This window comes from Geotrypetes seraphini, chromosome 3, assembly GCF_902459505.1.
Source record: "Geotrypetes seraphini chromosome 3, aGeoSer1.1, whole genome shotgun sequence".
Lineage (NCBI taxonomy): Eukaryota > Metazoa > Chordata > Amphibia > Gymnophiona > Dermophiidae > Geotrypetes > Geotrypetes seraphini.
The window spans coordinates 5,559,527-5,576,500 of NC_047086.1; the positions used below are offsets into that span (position 1 = coordinate 5,559,527).

At 45.2% G+C, this 16,974-nt stretch overlaps 1 protein-coding gene across 5 annotated transcripts in view; it reads left to right on the plus strand.

Annotated features, from left to right (window-relative positions):
* Positions 1-16,974, plus strand: part of CDK19 (cyclin dependent kinase 19) — a 276,135-nt gene that overhangs the window by 253,560 nt on the left and 5,601 nt on the right. For 3 of the 5 annotated variants that reach the window (XM_033936294.1, XM_033936295.1, XM_033936300.1), the window contains exons 10-12: positions 1,331-1,428; positions 8,800-8,878; positions 11,760-11,981. In XM_033936294.1, coding sequence (XP_033792185.1) covers positions 1,331-1,428; positions 8,800-8,878; positions 11,760-11,981 — 399 coding nt within the window. Of the gene's footprint in view, positions 1-1,330; positions 1,429-8,799; positions 8,879-11,759; positions 11,982-13,044; positions 13,343-16,974 lie in introns of those variants that run through there. The other 2 variants (XM_033936298.1, XM_033936299.1) reach the window with 2 other exon arrangements.

Consider the following 16,974-nt stretch of genomic DNA (forward strand, 5'->3'; position numbering starts at 1 on the left):
CGCAATACTCTAGGTGAGGTCCCACCATGAAGCGATACAAGGACATTATAACATTTTTAGTCTTGTTAACCATCCCTTTCTTAATAATTCCTAACATCCTGTTTGATTTTTTGGCCACTGACACATATTGGGCGGATGGTTTCAAGTTTTGTCTATGATGACACCCAGATCCTTTATTTGGGCACTAACTCCCAAGGTGGACCCTTGCATTCAGTAACTGTGATTCGGGTTATTCTTCCCAATGTGCATCACTTTACATTTGTCCACATTAAATTTCATCTGCCACTTGGACGCCCAGTCTTCCAATTTCCTAAGGTTTGCCTGCAATTTTTCACAATCTGCATGCGTTTTAACAACTTTGAACAGTTTAGTGTCATCTACAAATTTTAATCACCTGTCTCGTTGTTCAAATTTCCAGATCGTTTATAAATAAGTTAAATAGCACCGGTCCCAGTGCAGACCCCTGCGGCACTCGACTGTTTACTCTCCTCCATTGACAAAAATGACCATTTAACCCTACCCTCTGTTTTCTATCCGATAACCAATTCCTAATCCAGAACTGACCTTTGCCTCCTATCCCATGACTCTTTCATTTTCTCAGGAGCCTCTCATGAGGAACTTTATCAAAAGCTTTCTGAGTGGAAGAGTAGCTAGAAATAAAAGCCCCAAAACAAAATATATCTTCATATGTAGATCACTAAAAGTAGAAAATGATACATATCACTCAAATATGTTTATACATGGAGTCCAATGGCACAAAAGACCGGAATTTGAAAGAAAATTGGAAATGAAGATGAAAGGCCCCTTTTACAAAGCTGCAGTAGTGATGCTGTCATGTAAAATGCACCGGAGTCCATAGGACTTGAATGAGCTTCAATGCATTTACCATGTCAGCATCGCTACCATTGCTTTATGAAAGGGGCCCTAAAAGCAGGAAAAGAAGGGAAGGGGAGGGGGGATAAAGGAGCAAGAGAGAAGAAAGGGAAAGTAAGGTAGAGGTGAAAGGAAGAAGAAAGGGGAAGGAGGAAGGGAGAAATAGGGAAGAAGAGGAGGGAGATGCAAGGAAAACACAGGTGATATCAAATATATGAAAAGGAGAGAAAAGGGGGAAAACGGGGCAGTAGAAAGAACAGAGGGGAAAAGGGAATATAGAGAAAAGGAAGCAAAAGGGAAAAGAAAAAGGAAAAAGGGGGAAGGGAAAAATGGGAAGGAATCAAAAGAAAGAGAAGGGGGAAGGGGAAAACGGTAAATGGGAAGGGCATGAGGGGGAAGGAAAAGGGGAGGGAGGCAGTATAAAACTTCCTAAAGTGTTGTTTCTGGTTTCCCATAGCTCCAGAAGCTTCTTACTATGGATCCTACCAAGAGAATTACATCAGAGCAGGCACTGCAGGACCCCTACTTCCAGGAAGACCCACTGCCTACATCTGAGTATGCGTCAAATCATTTCTTGTTTAATGTATCACAGGGGGAGTCATTAAATTGTACCCTATGCCCAACACATGCATGTTTTCATAACTCTTAACTTATAAGGAGTTTGCATGCCATCTAATGTTTTCATTTGTGTTTTACATGCATCTGTTCAATAATCTTTGGGAATTCATGCTAAATAACACCAGGGAATTGGAACACAGCAAGACCCAAATTTGAAGATTTTATATACCAAAACTCACTAACGACAACTTACAACCTAATCCTAGGAGACCTAAACCTCCATCTCGAAGACCAATCCTCCAAACAAGTAGAAAACCTACTGTCATTCCTCGAAGCCCTAACATACAAAATTTTAGACCCACAAACCACACATGAGAAAGGTCACCAACTAGACATCGCAGCCTTCATGACCCAACAGCCCTTAAGGCCAGAGATTCAAACATCAAATGGAAAGTGGTCTCGATCCCTCTGGTCAGACCACTACACATACTCCTTCAACATCAAATGGGCCAAAGACAAAACCAAACCAAAACCCCAAAGATCAACCTATAACTCACGTAAATACATCGACCCCTCCAAATTCTGGACTAAAACAGGCGCAACTATCCAAGAATGCAACCCCAAGGACTTCATCTCACAATGGTGCAGGCTAAGCACAACTACCCTAGACGAGCTAGCCCCAATACAAACAAAAACCAGAATTAGCAGACGATCAGACAAATGGTTCATAAGAACATAAGAATTGCCTCTGCCGGGTCAGACCAGGGGTCTATCGTGCCCGGCAGTCCGCTCCCGCGGCGGCCCCCCAGGTCCATGACCTGTAAGTGTTCCCTAACTAACCTAAAACGTCCATACCCTGTTCGCTTAATGTCCTGTAAGGTAAACCTCTATCTGTACCCTGTTATCCCCTTCGCTTCCAGGAAGTCATCCAGTTCCTTTTTGAACTCCAGAATTGTACTCTGTCTTATCACCTCTCCGGTGATAAGAAGAACTTCCTTGCATTCGTTATGAATCTGTCTCCTCTCAGTTTTTCTGAATGACCTCTTGTTTTTGTTGTCCCCGCTAGTCTAAAGAATCTGTCCCGCTCCATCTTCTCTATGCCTTTCATGATTTTATAAGTCTCTATCATGTCCCCTCTCAGTCTCCGCTTTTCCAGGGTAAAGAGCCCCAGCTTGTCCAACCGTTCGGCATATGAAAGGTTCTCCATTCCCTTTATCATCCTCTTTGCTCTCCTCTGGACCCTCTCGAGTATTGTCATGTCCTTCTTGAGGTATGGCGACCAGTATTGGAAACAGTATTCCAGATGTGGGCGCACCATTGCTCGATACAGTGGCAAGATAACTTCCTTTGTTCTGGTAGTGATACCTTTTTTGATAATGCCCAACATTCTGCTCGCTTTCTTTGAGGCCACTGCACATTGCGCCACCGGCTTCATTGTGTTATCCACCAATACCCCCAGATCTTTTTCTTGGTTGCCTTCCCCCAGTACCCTCCCTCCCATCGTATAGCTGTACATGGAGTACATTTCTCCACATTGAAGCTCAATCTGCCATCTTTTTGCCCACTCACTCAGTTAGTTTCGATAACGAACTACTCGTACTCAAAAGACAATGCAAACGACTAGAAAGAAAATGGAGAAAGAATAACCAAGAACCCACAAAAACAGCATAGAGAAAACTAAACCAACAATACAAGCTAAAACTAAAAGAAAGACACACTACACCAACCTAATAGGCAAAGAAACCCACGACACAAAAAAACTATTCCAAATACTAAAAGAATTCATTGACACCAAACCCTAAAAAACTATTCCAAATACTAAAAGAACTCAAAGACACCAAACCCTATCTAGCCAATAACGATACCCCTCCTCCCTCAGCCACCCTTTTAGCTGAATACTTTAAAAACAAAATCACAACTGCCAGGACTACCCTCACCAGAACCCAAACCCATCTAGAAGAGAACACATTGCTCCCCACACAAAAAGAATCAGCTGCGACAGACAGAACTTGGACCCACTTCCCAACTATACAATGGTCCAACCTTAACAAACTCTACAAAAAATACAGTCACGCAGCCTGCGACCTCAACCACTGCCTTCCATACGTATTAAAATTCAATAGTACCAAATTCTGCGCTTTCCTCTTACAATGGATACAAACCATGCTTGCAGATGGCCTTTTCCCGCAAGACCTCAGCAAAATCGTCGTCAACCCGATCCTAAAAGACCCTAAAAGAGCAACAGATCAACCATCCAACTACAGACCCATAGCCTCAATACCACTTTATGTCAAACTAATGGAAGGCCTAGTAGCCAAACTCCTCACCAACTATCTAGAAGACCACAAAATATTCCACCCTACATAGTCTGGTTTCAGAACCAACTACAGCACAGAGACACTACTAGGTTCCCTCCTGGACACAGCTAGACAACACCTCAGCATAGGTAGAAAAATGCTGATTATACAACTGGATCTCACCTCAGCATTTGACCTGGTAGACCACAACATCCTACTACAAATACTAGATACAGTAGGAATCACAGATAAGGTACACACATGGTTTCAAGGATTCCTGCAATCCAGAACTTACAGAGTCGAGTTGAGCAAAGAAAAATCAGAACCATGGTCCAAACTCTGCGGCGTACCCCAAGGATCTCTACTATCCCCAACTCTCTTCAATCTCTACATTGCATCCCTCAGCACCTGCCTGGACAAATTAGGCTTAACCTCCTATAGCTATGCAGACAACATCACCATTCTCCTTCCTTTTGACCAACTAATGTCCTCCATGACAGACACACTACATAGGACACGAAACTGTAGCAACATGGATGAAAAATCACAAACTGAAGCTGAACCCAGACAAGACAAAATTCATTCTCCTTGAAAATAATAAAACCCCAACCATAACAAATCTAGTAATAAACTCAATCACATACCCCATACAACCCACTCTAAAACTTCTATGAATAGACGATAGACAGATGCTGTACCATGCAACCACAAATCAACAAAACAATACAAAAATCATTCACGGTCATGAGAAACTTAAGACAAGTTCGAAAATTCTTCGACAGAACACAGTTCCAGCTCTTGGTCCAGTTCCTAGTCCTAGGTCTTCTAGACAACTGCAACATACTCTATCTCTCCTTCCCTGCAACCATGGTAAAACAACTATAAACAGTTAAAATCACAGTGCTAAGACTTATCTATTCACTGAGGAAACACGACCACATTACGGCGGCATACCTCGACTCACACTGGCTCCCAATACAAGCAAGAGTACTATTCAAATTCTACTGCTTATTATTTAAAACCATAAACGGAGACAGTCCAACCTACCTAAACAACCGCCTAATCCAAACTACCTCAACCAGACATAGGAGAACCTACAAACTGTTCACGCATCCCCCAATTAGAGACATCAAATGAAAAAAACTGTACAATGGCCTTCTAGCTACACAAGCAGCAAAACTAGACTGCCAACTCTCCAATTTACTGATGACAACCCCAGACTACAAATCGTTCAGAAAAAAAATAAAAACCATACTATTCAAGAAATCCTTGAAGACAAACTAACACCGCAAGACTCATCCCAATTCTCTGAAGCAACCCGCTCTACTCTTCAATTCCTCTGGAAATGGCCAGATAACTCCTTTTGTAATTCGCCTTGTACTGCAAGGTAATGGTGGAATAGAAATCACTAATGTAATGTAATGCAATAAATGACACAATTGCTCTTCACTCAGTGTAGTGGATATTGCCCTGGGTTTGCTGACATATTTGTGGTTGTTATAGAGTAGAAGTGATAACAGAAAAATGAAAATAATGGAAGACCTCTGGGGGTAGGGCTATAAAGTTAAGTAAGCCTTAAAGAGAGCCTTCTGTGGTAAAGTTCTTTCCTAAGACTCCAGCCTACTATATATCCTCTTAAGGCAGTAGACTCCAATGTGCAGCCCCCGAAGTTCTCCATTACAGCCCTCAAAATAGTTGGCTGAAATCTTCAAATCCTATAAATGCATTAATTTCTATCATGCCCCTCGGCCAAGTCCCTTTTCAACATCTTCATAAGGGACTTGGCCGAGGGGCTTCGAGATAAAATAACGCTATTCGCCGATGACGCATAACTATACAGACAAAAAAACAGTGCCTGTCGATAACTCAATGCCTGACAGTATGGTGCACGACCTACTCCTACTGGAGCGCTGGTCCAGGTCCTGGCAACTAAGTTTCAATACCAAAAAATATAAAGTCATGCACCTTGGCAGCCAAAATCCATGTAAGACTTACACCCTTAATGGTGAGATCCTAGCGAGGACTGTAGCAGAACGTGACTTAGGGGTGATCATCAGTGAGGACATGAAGACTGCCAAGCAAGTGGAGAAAGCTTCATCTAAGGCAAGACAAATCATAGGTTGTATACATAGGAGTTTCGTCAGCTGTAAGCCCGAAGTCATTATGCCTTTATATAGATCCACGGTGAGACCCCATCTGGAATACTGTGTACAATTCTGGAGGCCACATTACCGCAAAGATGTGCTGAGACTTGAGTTGGTTCAGCGAATGGCCACCCGAATGGTCTCGGGACTCAAGGATCTCCCGTATGAGGAACGGCTGAATAAATTGCAGCTGTACTCACTTGAGGAACGCAGAGAAAGGGGTGACATGATCGAGACGTTCAAATATCTCACGGGCCGTATTGAGGTGGAAGAGGATATCTTCTTTTTCAAGGGCCCCACGGCAACAAGAGGGCATTCGTGGAAAATCAGGGGCGGGAAACTACACGGTGACACCAGGAAATACTTCTTCACTGAAAGGGTGGTTGATCGCTGGAATAATCTTCCGCTACAGGTAATTGAGGCCAGCAGCGTGCCTGATTTTAAGACAAAATGGGATCGTCACGTGGGATCTCTTCACAGGGAAAGGTAGGGGAGGGCAGACTTGATGGGCCGACTTGATGGGCCGTGGCCCTTATCTGCCGTCTGTTTCTATGTTTAACTGTAAACTAGAAGTGATGGGGCAGGGTGATCAAAGTTCCCGGGTGAGTATAAGCCCTCAGGTAAGTAAATCACTGAATACCTCTATATTGATGGGAAAAGGGGGCAATGTCTGGAAAGCAGTATATACCAATGCTCGAAGTATGGGAAACAAGATTCTGGATCTAGAAGCTGTGAAGGAAGAAGAGGAGTTGGATATAGTGGCGATTACGGAGACGTGGTCCATGGAGAACCATGACTGGGATGAAGTTATACCGGGCTATAATCTGTTCAGGAAAGACAGGGTAAGAAGAAAAGGAGGGGGAGTAGCGTTATAAGTTAAAGATCATATTAAAGCCACACAGCTATCTTATTTTGATCGAAGAGAGATCACTGGAGAAGGACATCATGTTTGGGAAGGTCGAAGAAACTAGGCAAAGAGGGCAACCTGCAACTAGATTGCTGGATATGTTGACAACTGCTGGAGGTCTTCGTTGGACTAGCACTTTACCAACTTCTTTTTGGATGTTTAACTCATCAAGTCACTAGGACTGGAACTCGAGTCAGTGGCACCTAACACACACACGTCTCTCTTCTCTACTGCCAACTTCCTACTCAATCCCTTCTATTTCGTTGCGCCGTGTGCCTGGAGCAACCTTCCTGATTTGACACGTCAGGCTCCATCTCTGACGATTTTGATATCTATGCTAAAAGCCCACTTTTTTTTTCAACTGCTTTCAAATCATAACTTCAACCCTCTTCTTCGGTAGAATTTTGCTTCAACCCTCTTCTAAAGCAGCCATATCTGTTTGTCATTCCCTTTGTAATTCCCTACCTGAGCAGCTTGTATAGATTCACCCTTTTTGTCCTGTTTGCCTTTCATAATTAAATTGCACATTCTTTTGAGCAGGAACTGTCTCTTGCATGTTTAATGTACAGCGCTGCATGCATCTGGTGGCACTATAGAAATTATAAGTAGTAGTAAATAAAGGGTCACTGATTTGATGTACAGTGGAACCTTGGTTTACGAGCATAATTCGTTCCAGAAGCATGCTCGTAATCCAAAGTACTCGTATATCAAAGCAACTTTCCAGAACCCAAAAGGTGCTGAAGAAGTGGCGAGGGGTGGCCCAGGGGTGTGTACCTGTCGGGTGCCGGGTCTCTAGGAAACACCTCCTCCAGCCGCTGGAGAACCCCTGAGCCCACACACCGCCGCTTCAGGAGGATTCATCTTCCGTCCACTGGTCAGCCTTCCACGCCAGGTGCCTTCCGCATGTTGGAGAGCCTTTGAGAGCCCACGCAGCCGAGTGCCATCCCACCTGCACGTTGCGTATGATCACGCACAACGTCGATGAATGATGTTGTGGGTAATCATGTGCAACGTGCAGGTGGGACGGCACTCGGCTGCGTAGGCTCAGATAGAGGCTCTCCAACATGCGGAAGGCACCCGGCATGGAAGGCTGGCCGGTGGACGGAAGTGGCGCTTCCTGCAGCTGTAAGTGCTCGTTTATTGGGTCAGTGCTCGGTTTGCGAGACAAAAGTTTGCAAACAGTCGCAAACCGCGTTACTCGCAAACCGAGGTTCCACTGTACTGCCTTTCTGTGGGTACAATCAAAATGGTTTACCTATACTAAATGCAGGTACGTACTTACTTTTAGGGCTCCTTTTACAAAGGTACGTTAGGGTCTTAGCGCGCGGCAGGCAGTAATTTTTTGGCTAGCGCACTAATCTCATGTGTGTGCTCAAAATCGCTAGCGCACCTTAGTAAAAAGAGCCCTTAGTGGGCTCACAATCTAAGCTTAAGTGACTTGCCCATGGTTCTAAGGAGATTTAGTTCCCAGACTCCAAAATGCAGGCTTGGCCCAAGAAACCAACAAATCAGTAACCAAAAAATGTTTGATATCTAGGACCTCCCCCTACCATTTAACTTGTAGCTAAGACTTTTGCCCTTGTTATAAAGTTGGTGGTTTGTCCGTTGCCAACGAAGGCTGCCTGCATTTCGCTCTGGTGCGTCAGGGCTCCGGACAGAACAAGCAAAAACAAAACCCAGGTCAGAAGCATCACAAGTTCACCATAAACAGCCTTAACAGCTCATTTTCCTTACCACTACCCTATGTATCTGTTCCAAGCATGCTTAAATTAGAATAAATTTGTGGGATGACACTTTGATTTAGGTAACTAGTGTCTGGCCTTTTAGTTAACTGATTTGAGTTTTAGGGAGCACTGACTGGCCACAGACTGCAGTTCTGGTATGATAGAGATGATAGACTTTAGATCCACTGACTGAAGAAGAAGCAAGATGATAGAAGGGCAGATTGGCTTCAAAAAAGGAGTGAATTATTTGTTCCTAAGTAACTGCTCTCTGTTTTGTGTCAATTGCTGCATTGCAGTGTATTTGCTGGCTGCCAGATTCCATACCCGAAACGAGAATTCCTGAATGAGGATGATCCTGAGGAGAAAGGTGACAAGGTAAGTGAGATAGCAGAGAGAAGTCAAAGGGTGGTATTAAAGCAGAACCATGGCTTTCTAGATCCCTCCAGTTTGTGGCTACCAATGTTCAGAAACGTTTTTGCAGCGTTCAGCTTTGGTTCTACAGCGCATGTTTTAACGATACTCTACCAGTAGGTGTCACCCAAGGAAGGTGCTATTTAGCTGATCCGAAACAGAGATCCTTGTTGGGACTCTTTTAACTTTTGCACTATTTAATAGAGACCCATAAGAACATAAGAACATAAGCATTGCCTCCGCCGGGTCAGACCAGGGGTCCATCGCGCCCGGCAGTCCGCTCCCGCGGCGGCCCCCCAGGTCCATGACCTGAAAATGTTCCCTACCTAACCTAAAAAGTCCATATCCTATTTGCTCAATGTCCTGTGAGGTAAACCTCTATCTGTACCCCGTTATTCCCTTCACTTCCAGGAAGTCATCCAGTCCCTTTTTGAACCCCAGAATTGTACTCTGGCTTATCACCTCTCCGGGAAGCGCGTTCTAGGTGTCTACCACCCGCTGAGTGAAGAAGAACTTTCTTGCATTTGTTTTGAATCTGTCTCCTCTCAGCTTTTCTGAGTGACCTCTTGTTTTAGTTGCCCCTGCTAGTTTAAAGAATCTGTCCCTCTCCACCTTCTCTATGCCTTTCATGATTTTATAAGTCTGTATCATGTCCCCTCTCAGTCTCCGCTTTTCCAGGGTAAAGAGCCCCAGCCTGTCTAACCTTTCGGCATATGAGAGGTTCTCCATACCCTTTATCATCCTCGTTGCTCTCCTCTGGACCCTCTCGAGTATTGCCATGTCCTTCTTGAGGTATGGTGACCAGTATTGGACGCAGTATTCCAGATGTGGGCGCACCATTGCTCGATACAGTGGCAGGATAACTTCCTTCGTTCTGGTAGTAATACCCTTTTTGATAATGCCCAGCATTCTGCTCGCTTTTTTTGAGGCCGCTGCACATTGCGCCTCCGGCTTCATTGTGTTATCCACCAATACCCCCAGATCTTTTTCTTGGCTGCCTTCCCCGAGTACACTCCCTCCCATCGTATAGCTGTACCTGGAGTTCCCCTTCCCTATGTGCAAGACCTTACATTTCTCCACATTGAAGCTCATCTGCCATTTTTTTGCCCACTCACTCAGTTTGATCAGGTCGCTCTGCAGGTCTTTGCATTCTTCAACAGTTCTTCAACCCACTTGGGTTGATTGAGAATTCTTATGTTCCAACCACACTCCCTCTTCTGAGACCCAATGACTGGCTAGCTGCTCTAGATCTAAAGGATTATTGAACCCAGGGGGTTCCTAGAATGTGCCATGAGGAGGAGCCAGTCGTCGAGGTAAGGAAAGATACTATGTTGTTGCTTGTGAAGGTGCACTGCTACCACTCCTAGGCACTTTGTGAAGACTTGTGGTGCTGGAGAAAGTCCAAAGAGCAGTACCTTATACTAGTAGTTGTGGAGGAAATGCCAGTGGGCTGTGGGTGTAAGCATTCTTTAGATTTGAGACCCAATGACTGGCTAGCTGCTCTAGATCTAAAGGATGCTTACACCCACACCCCATTCATCCAACCCACTGGCATTTCCTCCACTTCAAGTTTTCAAGTTTATTAGGATTTTATATACCGCCTATCAAGATTATCTAAGCGGTTTTTTACAATCAGGTACTCAAGAATTTTCCCTCTCTGTCCCGGTGGGCTCACAATCTATCTAACGTACCTGGGGCTATGGAGGATTAAGTGGCTTGCCCAGGGTCACAAGGAGCAGCGCTGGATTTGAACCCACAACCCCAGGGTGCTGAGACTGTAGATCCAACCACTGCACCACACATTCCTCATCCACAACTACTAGTATAAGGTACTGCTCTTTAGACTTTCTCTAGCACCACAAGTCTTCACATGGCGGCATGACTGCACAAGAGGCCTTTACAGTGGAATCAAAGAATCCAGCTACACTCCCAGACTCCATCAAGGCATCTCTCCTACGGTGGATCTTCAGAATGGTTGTCCATTCCAACCTCTGCCACCTCACCCCTGGATTTAACAGTGTCTGATAGTGAAGGAAATGCTGCTTTATATGATCAGGATATGCTTTGGGAGGAGACTAGTAGCTGCTGTAAGAAATAAAATCTGAACCTTTTAAACTCACACTTCAGGGGGAGGCAATTCCGGTCCTCGAGAGCTGGAGCCAGGTCAGGTTTTCAGGATAGCCACAATAAATATGCCTGAGATAGATTTGCATTTCGAGGAGGCAGTGCATGCAAATTCATCTCATACATATTCATGGTGGAGATCCTGAAAACCTGACCTGGCTCCAGCTCTCGAGGACCGGAATTGCCTACCCCTGACCAATACTGAACAGCATCAAGTCAGTGTTCAGCGCGGGGCGGCCCATGTGCAGACTCTGATCATTGAAACAGCCGATGTAGCCACACTTGCACAGGACTGTGTGGAAAGTATGAGAAGAATACTTTTCATGAACTTATGATTTGTTTGAATGCTGAACCGGGAAGGGAAAAAGAAAGAAAATCTTTCATTTTGAACCAGCGTTTGCAGTGCTTTATTTTGGGGCCACTGGGCTGTGTTGTTGAGGGTGAGCTTCAGTATTCATTCAATCCTCGCTTACCAACAAGTGTGGTGTCTATGGAGAACCCCGATTACAGGTGAGCAACGTTGCTTTCTCCATTTTTAAACGGTATAAACAAAGGGATATTTAGGGAAAAAGCAGCTTTGAAAAGTAAATTTGGTCTCTGGAGTGGGGAGATGTTGGGAATAACTGTGGAATCTCTCGTGTCAGAAGAGGGTAACCCAAAGGGGGTTAATGGTGTCTTCTTAAGCAGCGGAACAAGGCCTGACTGAGGTGTGTTTTTCTAGAATCAGCAGCAGACTCTGCACCAGCAAACAGCAGTTCAGCAGCAGCAGCAGCAACAGGCCAGCAGCCAGACCAATAGCACTACGGGTGGCGGCGGTGGCATGGCAGCTGGTCTCCAGCACAGCCAGGACTCGGGCCTCAATCAGGGGCCTCCGAATAAGAAAGCCCGCATCGGGCCGTCGGGCACCAATTCTGGCGGGCCTCTCATACCCTCTGACTATCAGGTACACATCCTGAAACCTCCTTTTTTCCACTGGCAGGTCTGGTGGCATTGGCGCACAGACGAAGCAATAACGTTCATGTTTACTCTCTGACCTTAACCCTTTTGCATTTCACTGTTCTAAAATATCATTTAAGGAAAAGCATTTGAAGTTTGATATGACATAACAGGTTGTCAGTACTAGACCTGATTTTAGTTGTGCACATCAGAGGTACATATGTTTTATAGTTACTAAAAGGCTGATAGGTGCTTAAAATTAGTACTCAGCTTTCTTTCTTTTGACTAAGTTAGGCATTTATGTTTTGCTGAACTAAGGAGCTTAAGTTTTAAGCTGAAAGCAAACAATCTGTAAATATGTTTAGATTTATTATATTGCACATCTCAAACACAAGACTTTACGCACTGCTCCCTGCCTCTGCCGCCAAAGCCTGAGGTGGGTCATGTGGTGCCATACTGGCCTGGCGAGGCTTGTAGTTTCATGAGTTTTGTTTGTGTAGGGAGGACTGCAGAGACTACACTTCCCATGATCCCTGGCGTGTTGTGGAGGGATCGAATTACGGGAGAGGCGTGGATTGGGTGCCGGTTGAGGGGGCAGGCCCGAGTAGCCAAAGGAGAGGCGTCATAAACGCGTCCTAGTTTGAAAAGCTCTGGGGCGTGTGTTTGAGAGTGCAGGTTTCCCGCTAGAAGCAGCAGCCTCTCAGCCTCACTCTTTCAGTTCAGGCCCGGCATTCGAAGCTGCAAGCAGATCTTCTGCTTTTTAATGATTGAGGGATTGTAATAGCAATACTGAGACCAGGAGAAAGGGTGGGAACCATTTTCTTTCTTAAGAATTTTACAAAGACACTTTTAGCATATGTGGCCCTAAGGCAGAACTACCCAAACTGTGGGTCAGGGTCCCAGATGGGGTTTCAAAACTGCCTGAGGGAGTCTCCAAAGGGCAAAACAAAGAAAAAGTAAAAGGCGAACATCAAAAACAAGAAAGAAACTGCAGATTGGAATGTACAAGGACAGGAATCTTTATTTGTAATCCTTTAAAAATGACTCTCGTATACATGGTCCTTTCTCAGGGGTCCTGGATGTCCAGTGATGCGGAAAACAATGTAGTAATAGGGTCATCAAAATTTTTGCATTTGATGAGAAAAATTCTCCTTCTGAGCTGACGCACAGGGTAAGTCTCCATTATTCTGCATCTAGGGTGTGGAATGGTTGCATAGATTGATCAGCAGTGCCCTAAGACAGTTTGGCTAAATGCCTGGGGTCTCGGTGTTCAAGCGCCTGACCAGGCAGCCCTGGGTCTTGCGTTTGTGAGGATGGCGTATTTATATACCACTTATTACCTAAGTGGTTCACGTTCAGGTACTCAAGCATTTTCCCCTCTCTGTCCTGGTGGGCTCACACTCTGTCTAATGGACCTGGCCCAGGATCACAAGGAGCAGCAATGGGGTTTGAACCCACAACCTCACGGTGCCACACACTCCCAGGGTGAGGAAGGATCTATACTTCTAAGACTAAGGGCTCCTTTTACTAAGGTGCACTAGCGTAAAAACTAACACCAGCTCAATGGTGGCGTTAGCATCTAGTGGTCACGCTAAAACCGCTAGCGCAGCTTAGGAAAAGGAGAATTCAGCCTGTGTTTTAGATTCTGGCTCCTTTTGTGATTGAGTTTGACACCCCTGTATTATATGTGTAGATTTATGATCCTGCCTTAGGTGCATAGTTCAGAACATTGAAAGCCTTTACGCTCCTAACTTTGAGAGTTATGCTCCTAAATTGATACTCAAATGGGCACCAAAGGTTAGGTGCCACGATGGAGCACACTGAGTTCAAATTCTGTAACAGATTCCATTCGAAGTCAGCATTTACCCACCATTTAAGCATGCCTGTTTAGAGCATGTCAGTAGCAGGCATAAATGTGGCACGTTAATGTATAACTTACAGTATTCTATGTTACATGCAGAATTGTTGGATATACCGTATTTTTCGCTCCATAAGACGCACTTTTTCTACCCCCAAAAAGGGGTGGAAATAAGGGTGCGTCTTAAGGAGCGAATGTAAAAAAAAACAACAAAAAAACATACCTTTTTTTCCCAATCTCGGCGGTCCAGCATGCTTTCCGCACACCTGCCTCGATTCCCCTGCTATCTTGCGGCAGTGGCACAGTGGTATATGAGGCAGGCACGTGTCCCTCGCAGCCATTCAGAGTGCAGTGGGGGACCAAGCAGGCACAAAAAAGCGTGCGCCTGCCTTGTGCACCGCTGTGCCGCTGCCGGAAGAGAGCAGGGAAACCGAGGCAGGAGCGCGAAAAGCGTGCCGGTCCGCCGGGATGGGGAAAAAAAGTACCTGGGGGGTGCCTGCCTTTGCCTTGGGGTTGGCTGGCTGGCTTGGGGTTGGCTGGGGGCTGGCTGGGTTAGGGCTGGTTGGCTGGCTTGGGACTGGCTGGCTGGGGCTGGGAGCTGGCTGCCACTACACGTGCCTACCATTAGATGGGCCCACCACTAGACATGCCCTGTACCCTGTTCCAGCCTACTACTATACCACCAGAGGGGGGGGGCAGAGTACAGGGCACACCATTTGGTTCAGAATTTTTTTTTTTTTGGTTTTTCTCCTCTACAGGTGGTGCGTCATATGGTCAGGTGCGTCTTATGGAGCGAAAAATACGGTACCTCCTTGCATTTATGCACAAAGTGAGTTGTATTCTAAAGTTAAAGAATAGACTACAGGTTAGCGGCTAACTGTGTAACAGTCACATGTGTAAATGTTAGTATCCTATGGCAAGTCCCCAAACTGGTCCTTAACATCCGGTGACCTGTTATGGAATGACTTAAGTCTAGGAACATAAATAGTGGGTGGATTTAGGAAAGGGAAAAAGGTAGGCTCATAAATGTGGCGAATGAATGGCAGACCCACATTTTAAGCTCCTAAACGGAAAACGAAAAACTTAGCCTGCTAAGTGTGGCTGAAAATAGATCACTAGCTTTTTAAAAAAAAAAAAAATATCATAAGAACATAAGAATAGGCTTACTGGGTCAGATCACTGGTCCATCAAGCCCAGTAGCCCATTCTCACGGTGGCCAATCCAGGTCACTAGTATCTGGCCAAAACCCAAGGAGTAGCAATATTCCATACTACCGATACAGGGCAAGCAGAGACTTCCCCCATGACTTAATAACAGACTATGGACTTTTCATCCAGGAACTTGTCCAAACCTTTCTTAAACACTATCTGCTCTTACCACAACCTCTGGCAACACATTCCAGAGCTTAATTATTTTCTGAGTGAAAAAAAAATTTCCTCCTATTGATTTTAAAAATATTTCCCTGTAACTTCATCAAGTGTCCCCTAGTCTTTGTAATTTCTGACAAAGTAAAAAATCGATCCACTTGTACCCGTTCTATTCCACTCAGGATTTTGTAGGCTTCAATCATATCGCCCCTCAGCCATCTTTTTTCCAAGCTGAAGAGCCCTAACCGTTTTAGTCTTTCCTCATACGAGAGGAGTTCCATCCCCTTTACCATCTTGGTCGCTCTTCTTTGAACCTTTTCTAGTGCCGCTATATCTTTCTTGAGATAAGGAGAACATAAGAACATAAGAATTGCCGCTGTTGGGTCAGACCAGTGGTCCATCATGCCCAGCAGTCCGCTCACGTGGCGGCCCTTGGTCAAAGACCAGCACCCTAACTGAGACTAGCTCTACGTGCATACGTTCTGGTTCAGCAGGAACTTGTCTAACTTTGTCTTGAATCCCTGGAGGGTGTTTTACCCTACGACAGACTCCAGAAGAGCGTTCCAGTTTTATACCACTCTCTGAGTGAAGAAGAACTTCCTTATATTCGTATGGAATCTGTCTCTTTTCAATTTTAGAGAGTGCCCTCTCGTTCTCTGTACCTTGGAGAGGGTGAACAACCTGTCCTTATCTACTAAGTCTATTCCCTTCAGTACCTTGAATGTTTCGTTCATGTCCCCTCTCAATCTCCTCTGTTCGAGGGAGAAAAGGCCCAGTTTCTCTAATCTTTCACTGTACGGCAACTCCTCCAGCCCCTTAACCATCTTAGTCATTCTTCTCTAGACCCTTTCGAGTAGTACCGTGTCCTTCTTTATGTACGGCAACCAGTGCTGGACGCAGCACTCCAGGTGAGGGCGCACCATGGCCCTGTACAGCGGCATGATAACCTTCTCCGATCTGTTTGTGATCCCCTTCTTTATCATTCCTAGCCCTTTTTGCCGCTGCCACACATTGCGTGGACGGCTTCATCGACTTGTCGATCATAACTCCCAAGTCTCTTACCGCCCCGGACATCCTGTATTCATACATGAGATTTTTGTTACCTATATGCATCACTTTACACTTATCCACATTGAACCTCATCTGCCATGTTGATGCCCATTCCTCGAGCCTGATTATGTCACGTTGCAGATCTTCGCAATCCCCTTGTGTCTTCACTACTCTGAATAACTTTATATCATCCGCAAATTTAATTACCTCACTCGTCGTACCAATGTCTAGATCATTTATAAAAATGTTGAAGAGCACGGGTCCAAGCACCGAGCCCTGCGGCACCCCACTGGTGACGCTCTTCCAGTCCGAGTATTGTCCATTTACCCCCACTCTCTGTTTCCTATGATCCAGCCAGTTTTTAATCCACATATTTCACCCTCAATTCCATGGCTCGCAATTTTCCGAAGTAGTCGTTTATGCGGAACCTTGTCAAATGCCTTCTGAAAATCCAGATATACAATGTCGACCGGGTCGCCTTTGTCTATCTGTTTGTTTACTCCCTCAAAGAAGTGCAGCAAGTTCATCAAACACGATCTGCCTTTGCTAAAACCGTGCTGACTGGTCCTCATCAGTCCATGTCCATCAAGATGATCAATGATGCGGTCCTTTATCAGTGACTCTACCATCTTTCCTGGTACCGAGGTCAGAACGCAATACTCCAGATGAGGTCGCACCATTGAGCGATACAGGGACATTATAACATTCTTAGTCTTGTTAACCAT